The 24,726-nt window shown below is 41.2% G+C and overlaps 1 protein-coding gene across 1 annotated transcript in view; it reads right to left on the reverse strand.

Annotated features, from left to right (window-relative positions):
- Positions 1–413: 413 nt before the first annotated feature.
- The window catches only part of LOC126284739 (apoptosis regulatory protein Siva-like), a 30,187-nt gene continuing 5,874 nt past the window's right edge, over positions 414–24,726 (reverse strand). Inside the window, exons 3-4 of the mRNA XM_049983879.1 lie at positions 9,475–9,626; positions 414–786 (exon numbers count right to left, since the gene is read on the reverse strand). Coding sequence (XP_049839836.1) covers positions 741–786; positions 9,475–9,626 — 198 coding nt within the window. The 3' untranslated portion in view covers positions 414–740. The remainder of the gene's footprint in view (positions 787–9,474; positions 9,627–24,726) is intronic.

Here is a 24,726-nt window from a genome sequence, read left to right on the forward strand (position 1 = left end):
ACGAGATTCAAACCAACAATCTCCTGCATGTGAAGTTATCATCCTATCCGTTACACCACACAATCAGACTATGTAATTCGACTTGTTTAACTTTATCAAGCACCATGCAGAACTCTAAAATTTTTTTTCGGCAATATCTTGCAAATGAGAGCCCACCAGGGTGAATGGCTGCAGCGTGTGATACCTGGGATCTTAACCTACATCGCCATGTATTTGGTTTAAAAAAGTCAATCCCACTGCTGGGGACCTCCTTGTCAGTCCAGCATCTTATGCTATGCTCAGTGAATGCACTAACATTGACACTGGACAGACAGACTCCTACTGGTACCCATGAGGCTGGCCTAATCTGCAATCATTTAAAAAAATATACAAGCACTGCAATTAGCAGGTTGGGTGAAGAAATAAGATTTTAGTAGCTAGAAATTCATATAGAAACTTTATTTTAACTTTTACATTGTGATATTTCTCACTGATGGCAATTAAATCATTAAAATTTATTTTAAAAAATACATAAGACACTTACAAAATCATCCTTACTGAATTCTGATTTAAATACAATGATATTATTTGATAACAGGTACTGTTGGTCAACACTTATAATACTGTACAATAAACATGGAATTATTACTGACAATTAACAGATAGTCCAACACAAAAGTTCATGACAAACACCTCAAATTGCTGTCTCAAGTGGCAGTGCTGGTCTCAATATTCCCTGTACATCCTTACAGTGCTCACTGTCAGGCACAACCAATGCAAATGCAGCTCTCTTCGGTGCTGCTGAAACTAAAATTTTTATCAATACTTTAATAAACTGTAACAAATACTGGTGCAAAACAAGAAGGATGAAAGAGTAACAGCACACCTACATTACATGGTTCATCTGGCTCCAGATGATACATCCTGTAAAGGCCCTGATCTACATAAAGATCACCAATGACTTTAACGGCTGAATAAGATAATCTCAAAGGCAGCAAAGGAGAAAATCTTTTCTCCTGATGGCGGAAGTGGTACCATTAGTATCAGCATAATGTGGAAGAGAGAGGCTGTCAACCTGGACTGAGGCTGAATATTTACTGGCATGATCAGGACAATTAGAATGGCAATAAAACTGCGATGCAGAAGGCAACAGGATAACACCACATTATATCCTAAGTAAAGAGAACAATGTTTACAGTAGTGATCATGCAGCTCAAAAGCCGGGATCCAGCATGGGTACAAGTGTGGTGCTCCACGTTGAGATCTAATGAAAGCATCATTGTACAAAAACAGGGACAAAACCATGAACATGGAATATAAGGACATGCCAAAAGCAGAAAAATTACAAAAACACAAAACTATTATGAGCAATAACAGCACTGACATCTTAGAACTAAGTGAAAGCAGATGAAAAGGGCAAGAACAGTGACTTAATGAGATAAACGTTTAGTGGAGGAAAATAACAATGTGCGCACCCCCCCTCCCCCCCCCCCTTCCCCCCCCCCCCCCCCCCCCCCCCCCCCCCCCCCACACACACACATTGTGCTGGCTGGACACACAATGCCAGGATTGTATTTTGGTATGTGGGAGAGAGGGGGTGGGGGGATGGGTGTTGTATGTAGTGGGGTGTTAGGGAAAAGGGGGGCAGCAGACAGGAAGAAGAGTTGGGCTTGGTAGCGACTGGGAGCAAGGCAGCAAGTTTGCTGGCTAGAAATGCAGGAAGGAGAGGTGGCAGCTGCATGGGCTAGGTTGTGATACACGAATTCCACAGTGATGCACAATGTAGGTGACATGGCTACTGAAGATGGCACTGGTTGTAAAGCAGCCACTAAACTCTCAACATATTGTACCACTGGGTGGCCTACTTTGTTTTTGGCCACAATTACATGGTGGTCATTCCTTCCAGAGGACAACTGGTTGGTTGCATACCAAAATTAAGAGCAGTGCAGTGATTGCAATAGGAGATTGTATATGGCAAGACTGCTGGGCCAATTCACCAGCAGTTCCTATCACTGACTTATCTTTTCCTCCCAGAGACAGGGCCACCTGTGAAAGTAGCCATATCATATACCAACTCTGCTGCAATCATTACACAACTTTTCCTGACAAGCTAGCTATCCCCCAGAATCAGTGGCCATTGCCAAATTGTGACCAAAAACAAAGTTGACCACCCAGTGGCACAACATGCAGATGGGCATAACATGTTCAATTTCAACGTCTGCTTCACAACTAAGGTCTCTGAATCCTTCCCTCCACCACCAGCTTTTCTCAACTATGCAGGTGGAAGTTATCCCTACAACACATCCTTCACCCCACTGGTTCCAGAACCACATATCAGATGCCTCACCCATGCATCTGCAACCCCTTCTTCCCTTATTCCTAGCCACCAAACCTGCTGCCTCCCTCACAAGCTGCTAGCTACCCCTACAAACCCCTCTCCCCTGCCTACCCCTTCATCCCACCCTACTCACTGGAATTAGCAAAACTAGCAAGCATGCACTTTCTTCAGTGATACACCTGTCAAACGTACTTTTTGTTTGTGGGTGCCTCTATCACATTGCTAAATCGTCACACATGTGAACTGTTAGGCTCCCCACACCTGTATAAAACTAGCACTCAATTGACGGCTAATAAAGGACAAGACATTCCCATTCTTGGAAAGTGTACTTTGCCTGCCATGTATCGCTCGCATACATGAACAGTGCCCTTTACAGAGCTACAATCACGCGAGTGTGAGAACATATTTGGTCTTGATTCTTTTGATTTGTTTGGCTATAACATTCAGGACAATGTGTTGTCAGTGTCTGCATTCCATGCAAAAGATAGTGTAGCTGGCTTACTAAAAGAATTCCTGGAACTCTTTTTTGAAGGTTTAGGCAAGGCTAACAATTTTGTTGTACATAGTACTCTGAAAGAAAATGCTCAGCCGAAATTTTGCCAGGCCAGAACTGTTCCCACTACATTACAGGACACAGTTGTGGCTGAACTTAAAGAATTGCAAGATAGCGGAGCTATTGTGCCCATACAAGCTAGTCAATGGGCAAATCCACTGGTTTTGCTCCCCAAACCTACAGGTCACATTTGCCTCTGTTGACCTTAAGTCTACAGCCAACCCACAAACTGTAATTGATACTTTTCCATTATCACACCCAGAGGATTTCATGGACACATCAGGTGCTGGTCAATACTACTCAAAAATTGATTTGTGTGATGCATATCTTCAAATACCTGACAATGAAGAATCTCAAAAAGAGTGTGTAGTAAATACTCAGTTGGGCTTGTTTAAATACTTGCATTTGCCTTTTGGCAGCACTTTAGCACCTGCCATGTTCCCAGTATTTGGAACAGCTGGCTGCACAAGTGCCAAACAGTTCAAACTACTTGGATGACGCTGTCATAGCAGGTTGTACATCTGAATAGCTTATTGCAAATTTGCATACTTTGTTTTGTATGTTATCCGAAGCAGGACTAAAGTATAGACTGAACAAGTGTGATTTTGTTCACCTGAGTTTCAGCATCTTGGTCATGTCAAACAGGCAAGGTGTAGATTCTCTTCAGTCGCATATGTTAGCCAGTCGCAATGTTACAGAATTGCAGTCAGTTTTAGGGAAAATGAATTATTATATTCGGTTCATACCGAATGCAAATTGCAGCTCCATTGCATCACGTGCATCGCAAGAATGTCCCCTTTGTTTGGACATATGAATGCCAAGTAGCTTTTCAAAAACTTAAAGATGCATTGCTTAGTGATCGATGCTTAGTTCACTTTGATCCTGAAAAACCAGTTTTACTGCAAGCTGACATTTCCTCTTACGAAATCAGTGCAGTGCTTTCGCACAGAATAGGTGATAAAGACACACCTATTGCTTTCACATCAAAAGTGCTGTCCAATGTTCATTGTGACTATTCACAAATTGAGAAAGAGGCTTTGGCTATTGTGTATGGTATCAGCAAATTCCACCACTATCTATATGGCAGAAAATACTACTTCGTGATGGATCACAATCCTCTGCAGTCCTTGTTTCATATGACACAACCAGTTCCTGTACGAACAGCCCAAAAATTGCAAAGATGGGCTTTGTTGTTGTCTCAATGCCAGTATGCGATTGTGTATCGTCCAATGGCTCAACATGGTAATATAGACACACTTTCCCATCTTCCAATTGGCCATAATACACACTTTGACACTTCTGCTGCATCTTGTTGTCACATCAATGCTTAGGATTCTGAATTGCTTCAATCTTTTCTGCTGAACTAAAGGAAAATTTCATAGGCCACAAAAGTTGATTCAGGTTTTAACATTTTTCTAACATACATTCATACATCTTGGCCGCATTCCTTGCATAGCATAAAGAGTTCTGTACGTGCACTGATACTTTGCCTTGCTGTACAGAAAAGGGTGATTCTTGTTCAAAATGACAGTGGACAGTCATGTTTGTTGATCCCTAAAGCTTTGCAAAAAGAAGTGTTGCAGTTACTTCACCAAGGACAATGAGGGGGGAGAGGGCGGGGTGTTGTTCTCTCGAAACAGGTAGTGCATCGACACTGTACTTGGCAGGGTACGGACACCAAAATAGAACGGATGACGTCACAGTGTCACGCATGTGTGGAAAATCAGCCTGCTCCACCACAAAAATTCTTTGTTTGGCCTAAGCCGCAGTCACCATGGCCACGTCTGTGCAGAGACTTTGCAGGACCTTTTCGGAACACTTGATTGATTGTGGTTGACTCATTTAGCAAGTTTCCTTTTGCTGTGCTAATGAACTCGACAATGTCACGAAGCACAATTCACTTGTTGTCCTCTATTTTTTGCCTCAAAGGTTTACCTGAAGTCATAGTGTCAGACAACGGCCCTCAGTTCACATCAAATGAATTTGAAACATTATGTGAACACAGTGGCACACAGCATCTAACTAGTACACCGTTCCATCCACAGCCAAACGCGAAGAGGAACATTTTGTCAGAACCTTCAAGCAACATATGGCCAAACTTCGCTCTGCAAACACCGGGATCAAGCACTGCAACTATTTCTCACCTCCATGAGACGGACCATCGCCGGAGGAATTGCTTCACAGCAACCACCATAGGACATTGCTCCACCCTCCTCGGCATCCAGTGCTGGAGTAAGGCCACAAGTATTGCTTCTTGCCGCATGATATTGTCTTTTACAGAGTTTTTAGTGGCAGAAGACGGTGTGCGGGGACGAGATCGTCTGTCGACTTGGCAGTTGCATATATCTTATTTCAGGTCCAGATGGCATGCAGCACCACCATCAAAATCAACTTCACCTCTGTCATGTGCATAATGATCTTTCAGTGTCTCTTCCCCAGATTCACAGATCCAGAGGACAGTGCAGCCACAGCAGCTGCCACAAGGTGTTGTCACGACACCGTGGGACAACCCCATGGAGATGGAGCCTTCGCCTCCTCTTGTCCTACCGATGGAGCTGGACTCGCAAACACCACAGCAGTCGCCACCTTCATCTATTTCATGGCATCAGGATGTGGACGCGTACCCTTCTGGTCATATCCCGGGGCATGTTTGCGTCAGAGCAAAGGCCGATCCAGCAATGCGCCCACACTCCTGCCCCCCCCCCCCCCCCGTTGCAGTTGCACTCCCTACATGACGATTGCTCCATCGATTTTGAGGGGTAGGGGGGAATGTTTCAACGTAACGACAAGTGCCGGCACAAAGATGAAGAACGCATGGGCAGAGAAGGATGGAGACAATGTCAGCCAATAGTACGCTGACTAGGATCACACTACAACAGGAGGAGCCTCTAGCCAAAGACAGTATAAGTGCCGCTCCTGCCAGCCTCGGCCAGACAGTAGGAGATGGGCACTAGCAGATCCGGACTAGAAACCACACGCTAGAAGAGAGGCCCTAGAAAAGCCATTATTAGTGATCCATGTCCATTGTATGGACATTGTATATAGCAAAGGACATTGATTATTTGCATGTTGCCATTTGCTTGAGACCCAAAGTTAAATATTGTCAATCTACTTTATTGTAATAAAACCATTACTGCGATTTGTTTGAATTATTGTATAGCTATCCATGAACGCAGCATCCTTCAGGAACCCTATAAGAGACGAATGGGCAGGACACGACAGATTCCCCGTTCATCTCTGCTCCCCTTGTATACTTTTCTTACCATTCATGTACATGCAACACTAGTAGGCAGCATTCAGTCTCATCATGTTGTTTGTTGTTATGATCTTCAGTCCAAAAACTGATTTGAAGCAGTTTTCCATGCTAGTCTGTCTTCTGCAAACTTCTTCATCTTTGCGTAAGTACCACAACCCACATTCATTTGAAGCTACTTGCAATACTCAACCTTTGGTATCTCTCTACAATTTTTACCCTCCGCACTTCCATTAGCAAATTGACAACTTATGATGCCTCAGGATGTGTTGTATAAAATGATACCTTCTTTTAATAAAATTGTACCACAAATCCCTCTTATCCCCAATTCAATTCATTTGACAAATCCCCCTTCTTCAGAAATGCTGTTCTTTTAATTGGCAGTGTTCATTTTGTATCATCGCTACTTTGACTATCATCTGTTATTTTCCTGCCCAAATAGCACAACTTGTCAACTACTTTTAGTGTTCCTTCCTATAATCTAATCCCACCAGTATCAGCTGATTTAATTCAGCTACATTCCATTAACCATGTTTTACTTTTGTTAATGTTCAATTTATATCATCTTTCCATGACACTATCTAAGTCAACTGCTCTTCCAAATGCTTTGCTGTTCATGATAGAATTTTTATTTCTCCCCCTGAACTTTAATTTTCTTGCCAAATTTGTCCTCTGTTTCCTTCACAACTTGCTCAATATCCACATAAAATAACATTGGGGATAGACTACAATCACGCCTCACTCTTCTAAACTACAACTTCTCTGTCATGTCCTTTGACTCTTATAATTGCAGTCTGGTTTCTGTACAATTTGTGAATAACCTTTTGATCCCTGTTTTTGTCCCTCCTACCATAAAAATTGTGAAGCATGTATTCCAATCAACATTTTCAAAAGTTTTCTTTTAAATCCAGGAATACAGTAAACATAGCTTTGCCTTCTTCAATTTATCTTCCAATATAAGTTGTAGGAACAGAACTGCAGTGTGTTTCTACATTTCTCTGCAACCGAACTAATCTTCCCCGAGATGGCATCTACTAGTTTTTCCATTCTGCAGCAAGCAATTTGTGACAATATTTTGCAATCATGACACACTGAACTTATGGTTTGATGTTATTAACATGTGTCAGTACCGGTCTACTTTGGAATTTAAGCTACTACACACTTCCAGAAATCTGACGGTATTTCACCTTTCTCATGTATTTTGCACAGCAGGTGGAATAATTTTTGTCATGGCTAGCTCTCTCAATAATGCTGGGGAAATGCTGTCAATTCAAGGGATCTTTTTCCCCTTAGGACCTTCAGTTTTATGCTGAATTCTTCTTACAATATCATATCTCCCATCTGATCTTCACCCATTTCTTCCTCTCTTTTTATAGCATAGTCTTCCAGTTTGTTTCCTCTTACACATCTCCTCCATATATCCTTTCATCAATTAAATTCAATCTGTCCCGTGTTATCCAAGGATTCTGTACAAGGTCCTCTCTTTTTACCTATCTGATCATCTATAATCTTCACTTTTTCATCTCCCAAAACTACCCAATCATTTACTGTATTTCCTTCTCCTATTTCAGTCAAACATTGTCTAATGCTCCCTCTGAAACTGTCAATAATCTCTGATCCTTCCACCTTATCCGGTGCTTCCTCAGTTTCCTACATTTTTGCAATTCCTTAATTTTTGACTTATAATCAGTGTCCAGGTCTGCCACTAGAAATGTCTTACAGTTTGAAAACCGATTTTAAAATTTCTGCATCACCGTATGTAATCATCTGAAATCTTCCATCTTCTCCACAATAGAACACTCTTTCAATTATGATTAAAATATGCTTTGCACAAAATTGTAACACGTGGCTTTCTCCTTCATTACTTTCTCCCAGTCCGTGCTCTACTATTTTGCCTTCTCTTTCTTTTGCTACTACCAGATCCTAGTCAAGCACCACTATTAAATTTTCACCTCTCTTAACTATCTGAATAATTTCTTTTACCTCAGCATACAATTTTTCTGAATAATTTCTTTTACCTCATCATACAGTCTTTCAATTTCTTCATCATCTGCAGTGCTAGTTGGCATGTAAACTGATACTACTGTGGCAGATATTGGCTTTGTGTTTATCTTATACTGTAATGCTTTCACTAAAGTGTTCACATTACTTTATCCATGTTCACATTTTCTTTTTCATTATTAAGCCCTATTTGGTTTCATTTTAACAACCCTGTACTGACCTGACCAGAAGAAAATTGAAAACTATTTTTATATTGTAAAGCTATAGTTGGGGGTCAGGAACAATTGCGGTTGAGTTTAGACTTGTCCTGTGCACCTATGTGACACATTCTCTGACCACCAATGAAGGTTCAGAAGTGCTCTGAGCACTTTGCTGTGAATGTTGCGGGCCAATGTGAGCATTAGACATGACCTTAGTCAATTATTTAGTGAAATTTTTATCCATTTCTTGCAAGCTGTCATCACTGATGGTAGATAGGACAAATTCTACATAAGCAAGCGAGATACATAATATGCTGGATATACGCTTTCTTCAAGCGCAATGCACCTTTATGTGCATACCACAACTGTCGCTTGGACCTGGCAACATATTCAAAAATAGAGAAAGGAATGGAAAAGAATGAGTAGCCATCTGTCTGGGAGCTATGTGTGGATGACACAGTCTGTAATGCTCTGCTCGAAAAGGCAGGCACCAGAGTTCAGCTTAGTATCTAAATTTTTCACATCCATGTCATTAACCCATTGACTGAAACAAGCTAAATTTTTAAATAGTGACATTTATAATAATGCTGTATGAGGGTGCTTCAGTGGCGAGTAAGACTGACTGTGGTGAGTATTTACAGCCGAAAGTTTGTGCCAGACAAACTACTAATCTCTAAAATAATTATGAATGTTGAGTAATAAATGTTACCTATTACTTATTAAAAGTTATTTCAGAGCAAACACCAATAATACATGGATTTCCTTAATATACTCAGGAAGTGAGAAACGGTTGAACATCCAACTGACAACAAAGTTATTAGAAATTGAGGGCAAATTTGGTTTATACAAGAATGGTAAAGGAAGTTAACTACGTCCTCATAAATGAACCATACTGGCATTTATCTTAAGTAACTTAGAGAAACCAACGAAAACAAAAACCATGACAGTTGAACAGGGTAATGATGAAACACTGCTAAGTTCATTAACTTACCAAATAAGGAGGTTTCTGGCTACTATAAATATGTACAAACATCCACACACCAATGAGTGACATGTGTGTTGTGTCCCTTGTCTAAACCTTACATTACATTGCTATTTAGTTAAAGTTTTGAAGAGAATTTCAGTGAATACTATGTGAAACTTTACTCACTCTGGTAATGAGCAACAGCGGCAATACACTTCACAGCACTTTATGCAACTGCTACCACATAAACCACAGACCATCTTGTCACAGAATGAACATTTATCAGTACTATTATCCACAGGTTGTCTGCATGACTGGCAAGTGTTTATGACAACAGGCTGAAAACAAAAGAAGAAAAAAAGGTTTCATAAATGAGTGAAACCTTATAAAATCAAGTACAAAAGTCTCAGAACAACAAATATAGATGAGTACTTTGCCAGTCTTGAGTTAATCGAGCCCATCAACAGCAAATATCATCTCTGATTTGCGACATCATGATGATGTGGCAAGTGACATCATGTTTGTGCTAATAGTGATATAACAGAAAACCAACAATATTTATTTTGCTTCTATATCATTTTTTGCAACTGAGGTTGTGGTTGTGACATTCGCCTGCTTTATTTCTTCGTTGACAGTCCTTGGTATTGACGTACTGCATTGTTACACTAGCTGAAAAATGGGGGGTTGGAAGTTCAAAACTGATATAGCCAACAGTTGCACAACTGCCTTTCACAGTTCTTTACTTTCACTGTTCACAACCCCCCCCCCCCCCCCCAATAATACACAATTATATGGCCAGTTCACTACTGGTAAATGTTGACAAGCCTCATTAATAGGTTGCAGGCAAACATCAACATACTGCTACAAGAGTTTTCTTTTGAACATCTATGGGCAGTAAAAAACATACTTCACAGTTCTTGCAGAATAATAAGGTACGTGTGGCACTACTTCTCAAATAAATTGAACAGATATTGTCATTGTTTTAATACACGGCCTATTTGTGTTACACTTATTCCACTGTTAAGCTGATGCATCGTTGTCAATTTAAACAATACATAATTCCCATCTGATAATTGGCCATGGATTGGCTTTCTCAGGACCAAAAATCAGTCCTATATATATCCTCACAAAAATAGGCACCTGAAATTATATGTTGACCGATGTTTAAGTTACAGAAATTACCATTAAAACACAATTCATTCAATTAACTTAATACATCAAAAAATTCCCTCTTTTTAACATTTTCTTCTACCACAAAGGTTAGGCCGAATTATTTGTTTAAATAATGAAATTAAGAGATATAGTTATACAAACCATACTTTTGACAAATCTGGTAATTTCTTGGAATTAAATTAAGGGCTGGGTTTACTAATACATTTTCGAATAGAGCCAAATAAATACTTTAAGAATCCTAATAGTTCTTCATCCACAGGTTTATAATTAGTACAGAATTTGTATTTGTTTATAAGTCTACAATAGAATCTATGTCACAAAACAATTACTGGTTTCGTCCTATAACAAAGGTGTTAGCTAGCAATGGACAAAATAAAATAGGAAATCGCAAAATTACACCTGGTGCTATGTTTCTTAAGACTAAGGACTAACCTTTCGCTTTTATGGAGATGCAGATTATACTCACACACGTTAATGGTAATTAGGCAAAAAGGAAAATAAAATGAATTTAAGGAGGCAGATGGCAAAACAAGAGAGGAAGTAAAGAGATTCCAGCTTGCTTCATCACACGGTGGCATACCAATCTGTATTGTAGCCCCAAGGACTACGTTAGACTGGAAAGTGATAAACAGGCTGTGAGCTGGCAAAGCCAACTAATGTGAGGATATGAGAATAACTGTTATTCTTATTGGGGAACACATATTAAACACATATTGTATTTCAACGCTTGATTTTCGTACACCATTTTGATGATGTCATGGGATCAAAGGAGACTAGTTATATCAGCAGGATGAATAATTCCTAACCTTTAGCACAGCATACTGTACAGATTACATGAACTATTTAACTCTACAGTTTTCAGAACAATGAATAAATCTGTGGTCCTTACAGTAAAGTTTGGAGAATCTGAGATGCTGATACAAACCTCATCTGCATTTGGAGAAATACATTAGTATTCTACATATACTGGTTCCCAATATTACTGAATGCATGCAGGACAAATCTAAATAACTCAAGAAATCATGTAAATCATTAGCATGTTGCCACGTTTCTCACAGAGAAAGTGTACTATAATTGTAAATTTAACTTGTTCCACATTGCAACAAGAAGTCAGAAGTATGATCAATGGAACACATAAATCATTAACTCCCATATTAACACAGAACATACTACACCAATAAGTAAATAATAAATGAATGCATTGAGCAGTAATATTATAAACCAAATGCTGAGAACAGAGCATGCATTTTAATGTGCTTGTATTGTGGAGTATTATTTAGCAGTGTTCACCTTGAGGTGACAGGAGGAGAATGGAGGGGAGGGATTCCAAATTGTGTATTGAGATTCAGTTTCTGGTAGCTAATGAGATTATAGCAGGATGTCTCCTGTAGAGATGAATACAAGCTGACTTCTCATGTTCAAAGTCAACCAGAATCTTAGGCTCTACTACATATGTGAATGTCAAATGATAGAGCAAACTTGTTCCAGAGAGATACCCTTCCGTCTACAGCTAATAGGTTGGCTCTTAATTACAAAAAAACTGTCCATTCAGATTCCCACCAATTGTGTTCTGATTGGCAATCACTCTTTTAAAATGATGGCACAAATAGGGAAGCACAAGATATAGCCTAAGAAGGTCCTGTGGAAGGCATATCTACAACTTCTTGCAAGAGACAAATGAAGCTATCTTTAAACTGGTTTACCTTGACGATTTCATCCTTTGATTTCATAGAGCGATATTGTGGGGCAATTCAACCTGCAGACAGTGTTAATATAGATCTCTGTGAAACTTTATGGGTACAAACAATTGTCCTCCCCAATGCGAGTACAGTGTGCTAACCATTGCACCATCTCACCTGGTCATTGGAAAAAGTGAAATATTTAATGTAAAATAAACTTAACATAATAGACACTAGGGTGTGATTAAACTGAATATTTGGAGAAAAACGCAACATACCAATAAACACAGACATATAGTAAACAATTTTACACTGTGTTTTTGCTTTCTGCTTTCACCGCATCTTGGTACTTCTGTTATTGATGTATGCTGCATAACTCTGGATGCAAGTAAACAGAAAGTAATGGAAAATGAAACAATCAGATTTCAGCCTAACCTAGACCTCTGGTTACATTATAGATCAGTCTGACAACTCAACCAAGATTTCGCATTCACATTTGTAGGCTTCACCAACTCTCAAACAAATCGTCGCTTTCCAGTCTAACCTAGGCCTTGGGCTATGACAAAGATTAGTGTGTCACCACAATGTAAATTTCACCTATGGAAAAAAGTAACATTTCTTTACAGACAGTGCTAAAATGCTGTTTAAAAGAAACTCCTGTGTTCTTGGAGTCTTTCGAGGTAACATGTTTCAGTAAAATCTTCTCAGTTTACAAGCCACATCAATTTGAATAAAACACTCATGCTTTCAGGACCCATCTCCACCAACATCATCAACTGCCAGTATTCTGCTTATATGAGGTTTGCTCAAAAAACTCCAAACCTTTGTCCACACATTTTTTCTTTGCTCACCTTTTGCTTATTGTACTTGGTCTCATTTGAAGTACTCTTCTTCACAACTGATACACCGCTCCCAATGCCGCTTCCACTTCCATAGCCATCTTGGTATGCCTATTGCTGGATCGTGCAAAGCACCTACTGCAAATTTTCTTGTATCTTGTCTATCTTTGCAAATCTTTGTTCTTTCAACTGGGTTTTCACCTTTCAAAATCCAAAAAGTATGCGGGGGGCCAGGTCTGAAGAGTCTGAAGAGGAGGATTAGGCACCACAGTGATTTCGTTTTTTGGGCAATCGACATGCACCAACGGGGATGAATGTGCGAGTCCTTTATAGTGATGAAACAGTCAAGAAATGTCTCACCATATTCCAATCTAGATCCTTCTCACATTTTCTCATAGGCATTGCAACACATCCAGATAGTACTATCAATTAACAGTTTGTACCTGTGGCATGAATTCATGATGAACTAACCCTTCAATGTCAAACAAAACTATTAATATGGCTTTGACATTTGACCTGACCTGGCGAGCTTCTTTTGGTCTTGGAGAACTTTTTTTAAACCAGTGTGGATACTGAAACTTGGTCTCAACACCATAACAGTAGACTCACATCTTATCACCAGTTATGATTTCTTAAAGAACATTCCATTCTCATCTGTGTGATGGAAAAGATCTTCATAAATAGCAAAGGCAAAGGTCTTCTAGTCTTGAGTCATGAGCTGTGGGACAAACTTGTGGCAACATGATGCATTCCAAGATGCTGTGTCAGGACTTAATGACCTGACCCAACTGAAATGTTACATTCTTCTGCAACCTCTTGGACAGTCAGCCTTCCATTCAAATGCAGAATTTTGTTGATGGGCCTGACATGAATGTCATCGACAGACACCAGGGTGTCCTGAACAAGGGGCATCTTTAACTGCTGTCTGGCCATTTTTAAACTGTGTGAACCATTCATAACACTGAGTACAGATTAAACACTCATCACCATAGGCTTCCAGCACCATTTGGTATTTCTCTGAGAAGGTTTTCTTGAGGACCGTGCAAAATGTAATACAGGTGCATTGCTCTTCTAATTCTGCCATCTAGAAATTCACAAACTGTGTGATACCATGTTCTACTCAATACAGATACAACAATGAAACTTCTGGCAGTTACACATTAAACACAGGTGTGTGCAGGGATCTAACCGCATTTCCCTCCAACACATCACTGGTGCAACATTGTGAATGGCCCATAATGTTTTGAACAGACCTTGTACAGATGTAGTGGAAGTGTCTGAAACCTTCCAGAGAGGGCCCTAGTGATGCATGTGTGGAAGGCAAGTTGGACAGCCCACAGCAGCTCCATCCCACTGAGGGACCGAATGGTGTTTGGTGGTGTGAAGAGCTGGTACTACACTTGAATCTGCCGCTGCTGCCTCCCTAAATACATCAAGCCTCCATATTTGCTTTCGCTTGATGTACAAAACCCACCATTATTTCAAGTTACTACTACATCAGAAATAGAATGGTAATGTGCTCCGATCCATTCAAGAGCATTCACTACCAATATTGGTAAAGAAACACTCCACATGGGAAAAATATATTAAAAACAAAGATTCCATGACTTACCAAGCGGGAAAATGCTGGTAGATAGGCACAATAAAAAAACACACACAAACACACACACAAAATTTCGAGCTTTCGCAACCCACAGTTGCTTCGTCGTGAGTGTAAACCTGTCCTTTTTTCCCCTTAAGGTAAGTCTTTCCACTCCCGGGATTGGAATGACTCCTTACCCTCTCCCTTAAAACCCACATCCTTTCATCTTTCCCTCTCCTTCCCTCTTTCCTGATGAAGCAACCGTGGGTTGCGAAAGTTCGAAATTTTGTGTGTGTGTGTATATATGATTCCAAGACTTACCAAGCGGGAAAGCGCCGGCAGACAGGCACATGAACAAAACACACAAACACACACACAGAATTACTAGCTTTCGCAACCGATGGTTGCTTCTTCAGGAAGGAGAGGGAAAGACGAAAGGATGTGGGTTTTAAGGGAGAGGGTAAGGAGTCATTCCAATCCCGGGAGCGGAAAGACTTCCCTTAGGGGAAAAAAAAGGACAGGTATACACTCGCACACCTTTAAATATGTCTGCTTGTGTCTGTGTATGTGCGGATGGATATGTGTGTGTCTGTGTGCGAGTGTACACCTGTCCTTTTTTTTCCCCTAAGGGAAGTCTTTCCGCTCCCGGGATTGGAATGACTCCTTACCCTCTCCCTTAAAACCCACATCCTTTCGTCTTTCCCTCTCCTTCCTGAAGAAGCAACCATCGGTTGCGAAAGCTAGTAATTCTGTGTGTGTGTCTGTGTGTTTTGTTCATGTGCCTGTCTGCCGGCGCTTTCCCGCTTGGTAAGTCTTGGAATCATTGTTTTTAATATATTTTTCCCATGTGGAAGTTTCTTTCTATTTTATATCGTTCTTTCCTGATGAAGCAACCATTGTGTGTATGTTTGTGTGTCTATCGACCTGCCAGCACTTTCGTTTGGTAAGTCTCATCATCTACCATATATATATATATATATATATATATATATATATATATATATATATATATATATATATATCCTTTTTTTCTTAACTATTACTTACTGATCACTGTTATCAATATTAATTCGTATTTTTATACTGATCCATAACTTTGTAATTAATCAAACCAGAGAGAGAGAGCGAGAGAGAGAGAGAGTATTTTTATACTGATCCATAACTTTGTAATTAATCAAACCAGAGAGAGAGAGAGAGAGAGAGAGAGAGAGAGAGAGAGAGAGAGAGAGAGAGTATTTTTATACTGATCCATAACTTTGTAATTAATCAAACCAGAGAGAGAGAGAGAGAGAGAGATAGAGAGAAGGTCTGCAGGAAGCAATAAATAAATTAAAAGCCTGCCTGGGGGCAGGCATAACTGTATACCTCTGGTCTCTAGTTAAAACTGTCAATGTTTATTATAATTTCAGTCACACCCTTTGTAACAAAATCCCAATATGATGTTGTTTGAGTCAAAACTACTGTCTTTCCAAATTTATTCAATGTTTCTTTGGTTCAGTTTCAAGAACAGAACCAAAACTTTATGACAAACTTCAATTGTTTATTTAGTTAATTAGATTTGTGTTCCAAGGATCATTTTACACAATAGAACAAAATGATGTGAAAAGACTCATTTCACATTCATTTTGTAAATTAATTTGTACATATGGTTATGTGCTGAACATTTCTAAGTTTTTTTTTCCCCTTAAAGAAAAAGGATACTGTACACAGGTGTGAGTCAGCAGTTCCTACCCACCACCTTCTACACACATACGACAATATATATTCTTCAACGGAATAGGAGGGGCTTGCCAAAGAGAAACTTTCTCAGTTGTTTTCAAATTTTACTTTGCTGTCTGTCGGGACATTTTATATCACTCAGTAAGTCACCAAAAGTTTTTGTTGCAGCATTGTGCATCAGTTTTTGTGCTAAAGACGACCTTAATATGGAGTAATGAATGACACTGTTCCTTTTGGTATTTTAATTATGTACATCCCTGTCCTTGCAAACTGTAGCGGTTTATTTACAACAAACTTCATAAGGGAATAAATATACTGTGAAGCAGTAATCAGAATGCCCAAGTCCTTAAACAGATGTCTATACGATGATCATGGGTGAGTTACTGAATGAAAATATGTAAAATTATTGCTTTTTTCTCTCCCCAAGATTTGCAATGATTTTTGTTTACCATTTCTTCTGTTTCTGTATGTGCGCTTGGAGTGGTTACAATACTAGTGTCGTCTCCAAAAACAACTAATTTTGCTTGTTGTAGGGCAGAGCTACCTGTGAAACTAGTCATGTGATCTCCAAGCTAAGCTCCAACCACTGTGCTGAATTCTATGTGGGCATGACAACCAACAAGCTGTCTGCCCACACGAATGACAACCGACAAACTGTGGCCAAGAAACAGCTGGACATTTCAATAATTGCTTCACAGCCTGTGCCACTTGGATACTTCCCACCAAAACTAGCTTTCTGAACTGCATATATAAGAACTCTCCCTGCAATACATCCTATGTTCCAGTAACCCTCCTGGCATCAATCTTTGTTAATCATTGTCCTTACCCTTCTAGCACCTTCCCTGTTCCCATTGTAGCACTACACAGCCCTCTGTTCCGTCAATGCACCCTCAGTCTTTTTACTTATCTCCTTTTGCACTACCCCCCCCCCCCCCCCCCCCGCCCTGCCTGACCTCCCAACGGCACCTAGCTGCCCTACACTCTCCATCTCGTCCCTGTACACTCCCACAAGCACTTTATTGTCCCCCACCCCTACCCTGCCATCCGTCTCCCTCCCCGCCCCAGCCTCCTCCTTACCCCCCACAACTCAGTTGGCACTCTCAACATGCACTGCTGCTTGCGGTCTGGCTTCAACAGCCAGAGACTGCAATCATGTGTGCGGATTGCATTTGCATGAGTCTGTGTATGTTGTCTTTTTTTGACAAAGTCCTTGTTGGCCGAAAGCTCACATTGTGCCTGTCTGCAACTCAGCATCTCTGCTATATGGTGAGTAACAACTATCCCTTTCATAATATTGTTGATTGCTGTGTTTCTTAGACAGAGGATTGTTTACATATATGAAAAACAATAGTGAACTTAAGACTGTGCCTTGGGGAACCAGTCAGAATCCTGTCCAATCCTGTCCTGTCCTGTCCTGTCCCCCCCTCCCCTCCCCTCTCCCCCCCAGATTATACTGGTAGAATTACTAAGGATAAAAGGATAACTTTCTGCATTATTTTGATCAGGGAATAACTGTTATTCTTATTGGGGAACACACATTAAACACATATTGTATTTCAAAGCTTGATTTTCGTACACCATTTTGATGATGTCATGGAATCAAAGGCGAGGGGACCGGGAGGAGGTTGTCCAAGCTGATGGGAGAGGTTAAATTTCCTGGTTCCCATTGGTTGGCTATACCATGAACCCCATAAAAGTTCAATTTATCTACAAGAATACTGTGATTCACAAGTCAAATGCATTAGACAGGTTGCACAAAATACCAACTGGCCCTATTTTATTCTTTAATGCTTTTAAAATCAGGTGGGTGAACATGTAAATGGCATTCTCAGTAGAGCAACCCTTCTGAAACCCAAACTGTGATTTGCTAAGGTTATTATTGTTGCTTGTTTTGTTTTAGAAGACAAAACTGAGGGTCATATGTGTCCATGTCAGAACCGTAGAACATGAAAAAAGAAAAAAGGAGGTAAAAGCAACTACACGTTAAGCCCAATGAACTGAAGGAAAGACAGCTGAAAACAGGTACTTGGAGAAAGGTTCATAAAATATGCCACAGAGAAACAGAGGTCCTGAACTAAAGATTAAATGTCCTTCACCACATTGCTACAACAGATAAAAAGTAAAACACGGTCTACAGCCCACGTGTTATTTGCTAAAAAGACCAATAACTCAGACGGTAGACATAAATTGGAACATAAGTGGTTAAAAAAAGGGTATTCCGTCAGGAAATGGTGAACTGTCAAAGGTTGAGAACAATGAGCACAAATTGATGGGGGAGCACCATGTAACAAACGGCGATGGCTAAAAAGACAGTGCCCAACATGCAACCTATGTCCTCATGGCGAGGGGACCGAGAGGAGGTTGTCCAAGCCGATGGGAGTGGTTAAATTTCCTGGAGCTCGTTCACATGAAGGGAGGACTAGGGTGATGCCAAAGTGACAACACCTGCAGGCAGACGGCCACACAGAGATCATTGGAGGGAATGGAAAAAAATAGCAGGCCAAGGTACCAGGACTGCAGCCTTAGCAGTAGCATCAGCAGCCTAGTTTCCCATCAGACCGATGTGACCGGGAACCCACATACACATCACAGTGACTCCATAAAGAGTGAGCAAGTGACAGCTTTCCTGGGCCTGTTGCACTAAGAGATGGCTGATGTACAGCACACAGAGGCTCTGAAGGGCACTGAGAGAGTTGGAGCAGATGACGCAATTAAAATGCCTGTGTCTCTAGGTGTACTGCATGGCCTGATACAGGGTGAAGCCTGGTGTAAATACTGAGCAGTGTTCCACTAGCTGATACTGAAAACCATCAGTGCCAATGGTGAAGTCACATCCGACACCATGGTCAGTCCGAGAGCCATCAGGGTACTCATGGATACTATCGCGAAGTTCCATGCGAAGATCGTTAAACTATGGCGATAGAGTCACAGCGGTATGACAATGGTAGTTCAGCAGCTTCTGTATACAGACTCTCAACCAGGCTAGTGTACACGGCACCAGTGGCCAAACAGATGCCATGATGGTAGATTGTATTGAGACAGTATAAGATGGACATATGTGCAGATGCATGAACGATACACCCATAGTATAGTTTTGAATGAACAAGAGACCACTATAAATGGAGTAAGGCTGTCCAATCCACTCCCCAGGAAGTACCGCTGACACATAGGACATTCAGGGACCACGTACAGTGGGCGGCCAGGTAAGTCACATGGGAGGTTCAAGAAAGTTTCCTATCAAGCATGAGCTCCAGGAATTTTGTAGTTTCAACGAAAGGAAGAGCAACAGGCCAAAGACATAAAGACAGTGTAAGAAACCAATTATACTGCCAGAAATTCATATTAATGGTTTTGTCCGTGAAAAAGCGAAAGCCACTGTTGATACTCCATCAGTAAAGATGATCGAGACATCGCTGAAGATGCTGCTCAATGAGACAAGTACATGGAGAACTGCAATAGATGGCAACATCGTCAACAAAAAGGGAGCCAGAGATGCCTGGTGGGAGACAGGCCATAATAGAGTTAGTGGCGATAGCAAAGAGGACGACACTCAGGACGGAACCCTGAGGCACACCGTTTTCCTGGATAAAGGTGTCCGACAAGGCAGAACCCACACATATGTTGAAAACGCGGTATTTTAAAGGTTCCTGGAGGAAACGAGGCATGTGGCCAAAGAAGCCCCACATGTAGAGAGGTGGGATTGCACGTATCAAGGAGAAAGTGCTTGCCTGCAAGAGAGAGGTTCTGCAACATCTGAATGTGAACATCATCCAGCCCTGGGGCAGAGGATCAGGATGAGGTGAGAGCATGATTTAGCCCCCTCATAGTAAAGGCGGCATTATAGCACACACAATTCTGTGAAGATGAGGGTACTGCCCAAGCCTCTTCCACTCGTTTCTGACAGAGGAAGGCAGGATGATAGTGTGACGATGTCGAAATCTACGCAAAATGGCAGCACAAGGTATTGGAGATAGCAATAGGGGTCCCTATGACATATGCTAATGTCAGGCTGGAAATTGGGGAGTGGACCTTGGTCTCAGAGGGTCGTCTGAAGCTGGCCCATGTGATGGACGATGGAGTGTAACTGTTAAAAGAACTAGTAAATGAAATCCAGCTAGCTTTTTTGCTATCCCAAAGAACGTGATGACACTGTGCACGCTACTGTTTATGACGAATGCAGTTTGCCATTGTAGAATGATGTTTAAAAATGTGGAGAGCATGTCTCCGCACACGAATTACGCTTTGCGGCATGTCTCATTCCACCAAGGGACTGGAACACTGCGCAGTAAAGTGGAAGTGCGAGGAATGGAATGTTCTGTGGTGGTAAGGACAATGTTTGTAAGATATTCTACCTGGTCATCGCAGCTGGAGAAATGTTGTTCATCGAAGGTCACCAGGGAGGTCGTCAAAGGTCACCACGGAGGAGTAAAGCCTCCAGTCCACCTTAAAAGCTTCCATTTGGGTGTGCACATAGATGAGGCAGGAGTCAGTAAACAGACAGCACACAGGAAATTGTCGCTAGAGTATGTGTCGCAGAGAATAGGTCCAAGTGGGAATGGAGTATGTGGAGTCAGAAAGGAACATGGGTGCTCCCGTGTTAAGGCAGACGAGGTTAGTCAGTTGAGAAGGTCAGCCAAGAGGGCACCTCTCTGATGGGTTCTAGCAGAACCCCAAAGGGATGGTGTGCATTAAAATCACCGAGCAGCAGAGAACAGTGAAGGAACTGCACAATAAGCTGGAGGAAGTCTGCCCTGGTGACACTGAAGGACAGAGGGATGTAAATGGTACAAAGGGGAAATGTCAAGTGAGAAAGGATAATGCCGACTGCAACAATTTGAAGACAGGTAGTCCGGGAGTTGGTTGAGTATGAACATCATCACGGATGAGCAGCATGACTCTTGCATGAGGAGTAGTGCCGTCCTCAGGGGGAAGATAAAAATGGACTGGGAAGAAATGCAAGAGCTCAAAGCAGTCGTGAGGACGCAATTCTGTTTCCTGGAGGCAGATAATAAGTGGACGCTGTGATTCTAAGAGCAGCCATAAATCCTCTTTGTTGGATCAAAGGCCGCAACCTTTCCATTGGAGGAGGAAAGAGGAGGAGGGAAAAAATGAAGGGGTGTCACCTCAGTGCCTACCGAGTGCCATCAATCGAAGACTCGCTGCTACAGGGCGCAGAGGCTGGAGGATCCTGCTCAATGATATCTACAGAGGCATTAGCACTCTCCTTCTGTTGGTCTGTGGAGTCCAGGGCAGAAAAACGGTTGGTGATGTGCATTGGCATCACAGAGGTAGTCCGGGCAAGGATCTCCGAGTCAGTGAAGGAGAAACGATTTGCCTTTGTTTGACTTCTTGGAGCCTTTCTGGTTGGCAGAGGAAGACTCTGATGTTTGTTGGCTGGAGGGACTTAGAAAATCTTTGTGGAAGTATTTCTACTGTCCTTTCCACCCTGCTAGTTGTGTAGCAGGTGACTTCGCCCGTGAAGCGAAAGTTTGGTGGCTTGTTGCACAGCTGGAGGAGGAGATGGGGATGCTACCAATGATGCTGGGCGATTTTACAACTGTGGTGCTGAATTTCAGGTGACAGGTCTGCGCGTCAATGTCCTCTGTGGAGCAGGATGTAGCAAGAACGGTACTGTAAGTGCCAGATGGTAGAATGCAGGGTTTGCGACTAGCCAACAAATTGCAAGCAACTGGGTAAGATACTTTTTTCTTCACCCAGATCTCCAAAAGAGCCTGCTCTTCAAGACACATGGGACAATCTTGAGAGGCAGCGGCATGGTTGCCATTCCACTAGGTACCATGATGAGAAGGAGGCAAAAAATTGTCCTCATGAGCATCCCTACCACAGGTTACACATTTGGCCAGGTGTCAACAGGACATTCGAGTGTGGTTGAAACGATGACACTGGTAGCAGCACATCACGTTCAGAATGTACAGTTGGACTCTGATAACTTTATAACCAGCTTTCATCTTTGATGGAAGCACCCCTCTATCAAAAGTGAGAGAGAGACCATGCCAGGCATCTACTTTTTTCATTACGCAATGGACAGCAATGACACACTGATCAGAGGTATGTTTGGATTTCTGCCTCAGTCAGACCATTGAGCAGCTAGGGTAAATAACAACACGGGAAGAATTCAGCATTCTATGGGCCTCGATACGAACAGGATAGCCATGGACAAGTGAAGCGGCAAGTAGTTGTGCTTGAGACTCAGAAGTAGTCTCCAAAAGCAAAGTGCCATTTCATAAATGAGAGCAGGATTTCACAGGGCCAGCAATTGCATCAATACCTTTCTCAATAATAAATGGATATACAGTAACAAGGACTGACCGTCTTCAGCATGTGAAAGGCTGTGGAACTGTGGTGCAGCTGGGAGGGTCTCTGAATCATTGGCTTTATTCTGTTTACTTCTGTTACACGCTTACTGTGAAGAAGATAGGCTCATAGTGAGTAAATCTACATCTACATGGTTACTCTGCTACTCACAATAAAGTGCCTGGCAGAGGGTTCAATGAACCACCTTCAACGTGTCTCTCTACCATTCCACTCTCAAACGGCACGCGGGAAAAACGAGCACTTAAATTTTTCTGTGCGAGCCCTAATTTCATTATTTTATAGTGATGATCATTTCTCCTTATGTAGTGAGGTGCCAACAAAGTTTTCTCAATGTCATGAGAAGATCCCATTGCAACAAAAAACACCTTTGTTTTAATGATTGTCACTCCAATTCATGTATCATGTCTGCGGCATTATCTCCCCTACTTCACAGTAACACTAAATGAGCTGCCCTTCTTTGTACTTGCATCAGCCCCTCCTGATGCAGATCCCACATGGCACAGCAATACTTCAGAATAGGGTGGACAAGTGTGGTGTAAGCAGTCTCTTTAGCAGACCTGTTGCACCTTTTAAGTGCACTTTGTTTGGCTCTACCCACAACATTATCTATGTGATCGTTCTAGTTTAGGTTATTTATAAATGTAATCCCTAAGTAGTTACTTAAATTTATAACTTTCAGATTTGTGTGACTTATCGCGTGATCGAAATTTAGCGGATTTCTTTTAGTATTCATGTGAATAACTTCACACTTTTCTTTATTCAGGGTCAATTTCCACTTTTCACACCATACAGATATCTTATATAGATCATTTTGCAATTTGTTTTGATCATTTGATGACTTCACAAAATGGTAAATGACAGCATCATCTGCAAACAATCTAAGACTGCTACCAAGATTGTCTCCTATGTCGTTAATATAGAGGGCCTACAACACTTCCGTGGGGAATGCTGGATATTATTTCTGTTTTACTCAATGACTTTCCGTCTATTACTACAAACTGTGACCTTCTTGACAGGAAATTACGAATCCAGTCGCACAACTGAGGCGATATTCCATAGGCACGCAGTTTGGTTAGAAGACGCTTGTGAGGAACAATTTTGAAAGCCTTCTGGAAATCTAAAAATATTGAATCAATTTGACATCCCTTGTTGATAGCACTCGTTACTTCATGAGTATAAAGATCTAGTTGTGTTTTGCAAGAACGATATTTTCTGAATCTGTGCTGACTATGTGTCAATAAATCATTTTCTTCGAGGTACTTCATAATGTTCTGATACAGTATATGTTCCAAAACCCTACTGCAAATCGACATTAGTGATATGGGCCTGTAATTTAACAGATTACTTCTATTTTTGGGTATTGGTGTGACTTGAGCAATTTTCCAGTCTTCAGGTGCAGATCTTTCTATGAGCGAGTGATTGTAATTGCTAAACATGGAACTATTGTATCAGCGGCTGAAAGGATCCTAACTGGTATACAATCTGGACCAGAAGCCTTGCTTTTATTAAGTGTTTTAAGCTGCTTTGCGACACCGAGGATATCTATTTCTATGTTTCTCATCTTGGCAGTTGTTCGTGATTGGAATACAGGAATATTTACTTCATCTTTTTTTGTGAAGGAGTTTTCGAAAATCATATTTAATAACTGCTTTAGTGGCACCGTCATCAGTGGCTTCACCATTGTTATCGCGCAGTGGAGATATTGATTGCGTCTTCCCACTAGTGTGCTTTATGTATGACCAGAATCTCTTTGGGTTTTCTGCCAGATTTCAAGACAGAGTTTTGTTCTGGAACTATACTGAAAGCATCTTGCATTGAAGTATGCACTGTATTTCAAACTTCTGCAAAACTTTGCCAGTCTTGGGGATTTTGCGTTCTTTTAAATTTGGCATGCTTTTTTCAATGCTTCTGCAACAGTGATCTGATCCAATTTGTGTACCATGGGGGATCAGTACCGTCACTTATTAATTTATGTGGTATATATCTCTCAACTGCTGTCAATACTATCTCTCTGAAATCATTCCACAACTTTTCTACACTTACATGATGAGATCGGAAGGAGTGCAGACTGTCTCTTAAGAAGGCATTAAGAGCATTTTTATCAGCGTTA

The sequence above is a fragment of the Schistocerca gregaria genome, chromosome 8 (genome assembly GCF_023897955.1).
Source record: "Schistocerca gregaria isolate iqSchGreg1 chromosome 8, iqSchGreg1.2, whole genome shotgun sequence".
Lineage (NCBI taxonomy): Eukaryota > Metazoa > Arthropoda > Insecta > Orthoptera > Acrididae > Schistocerca > Schistocerca gregaria.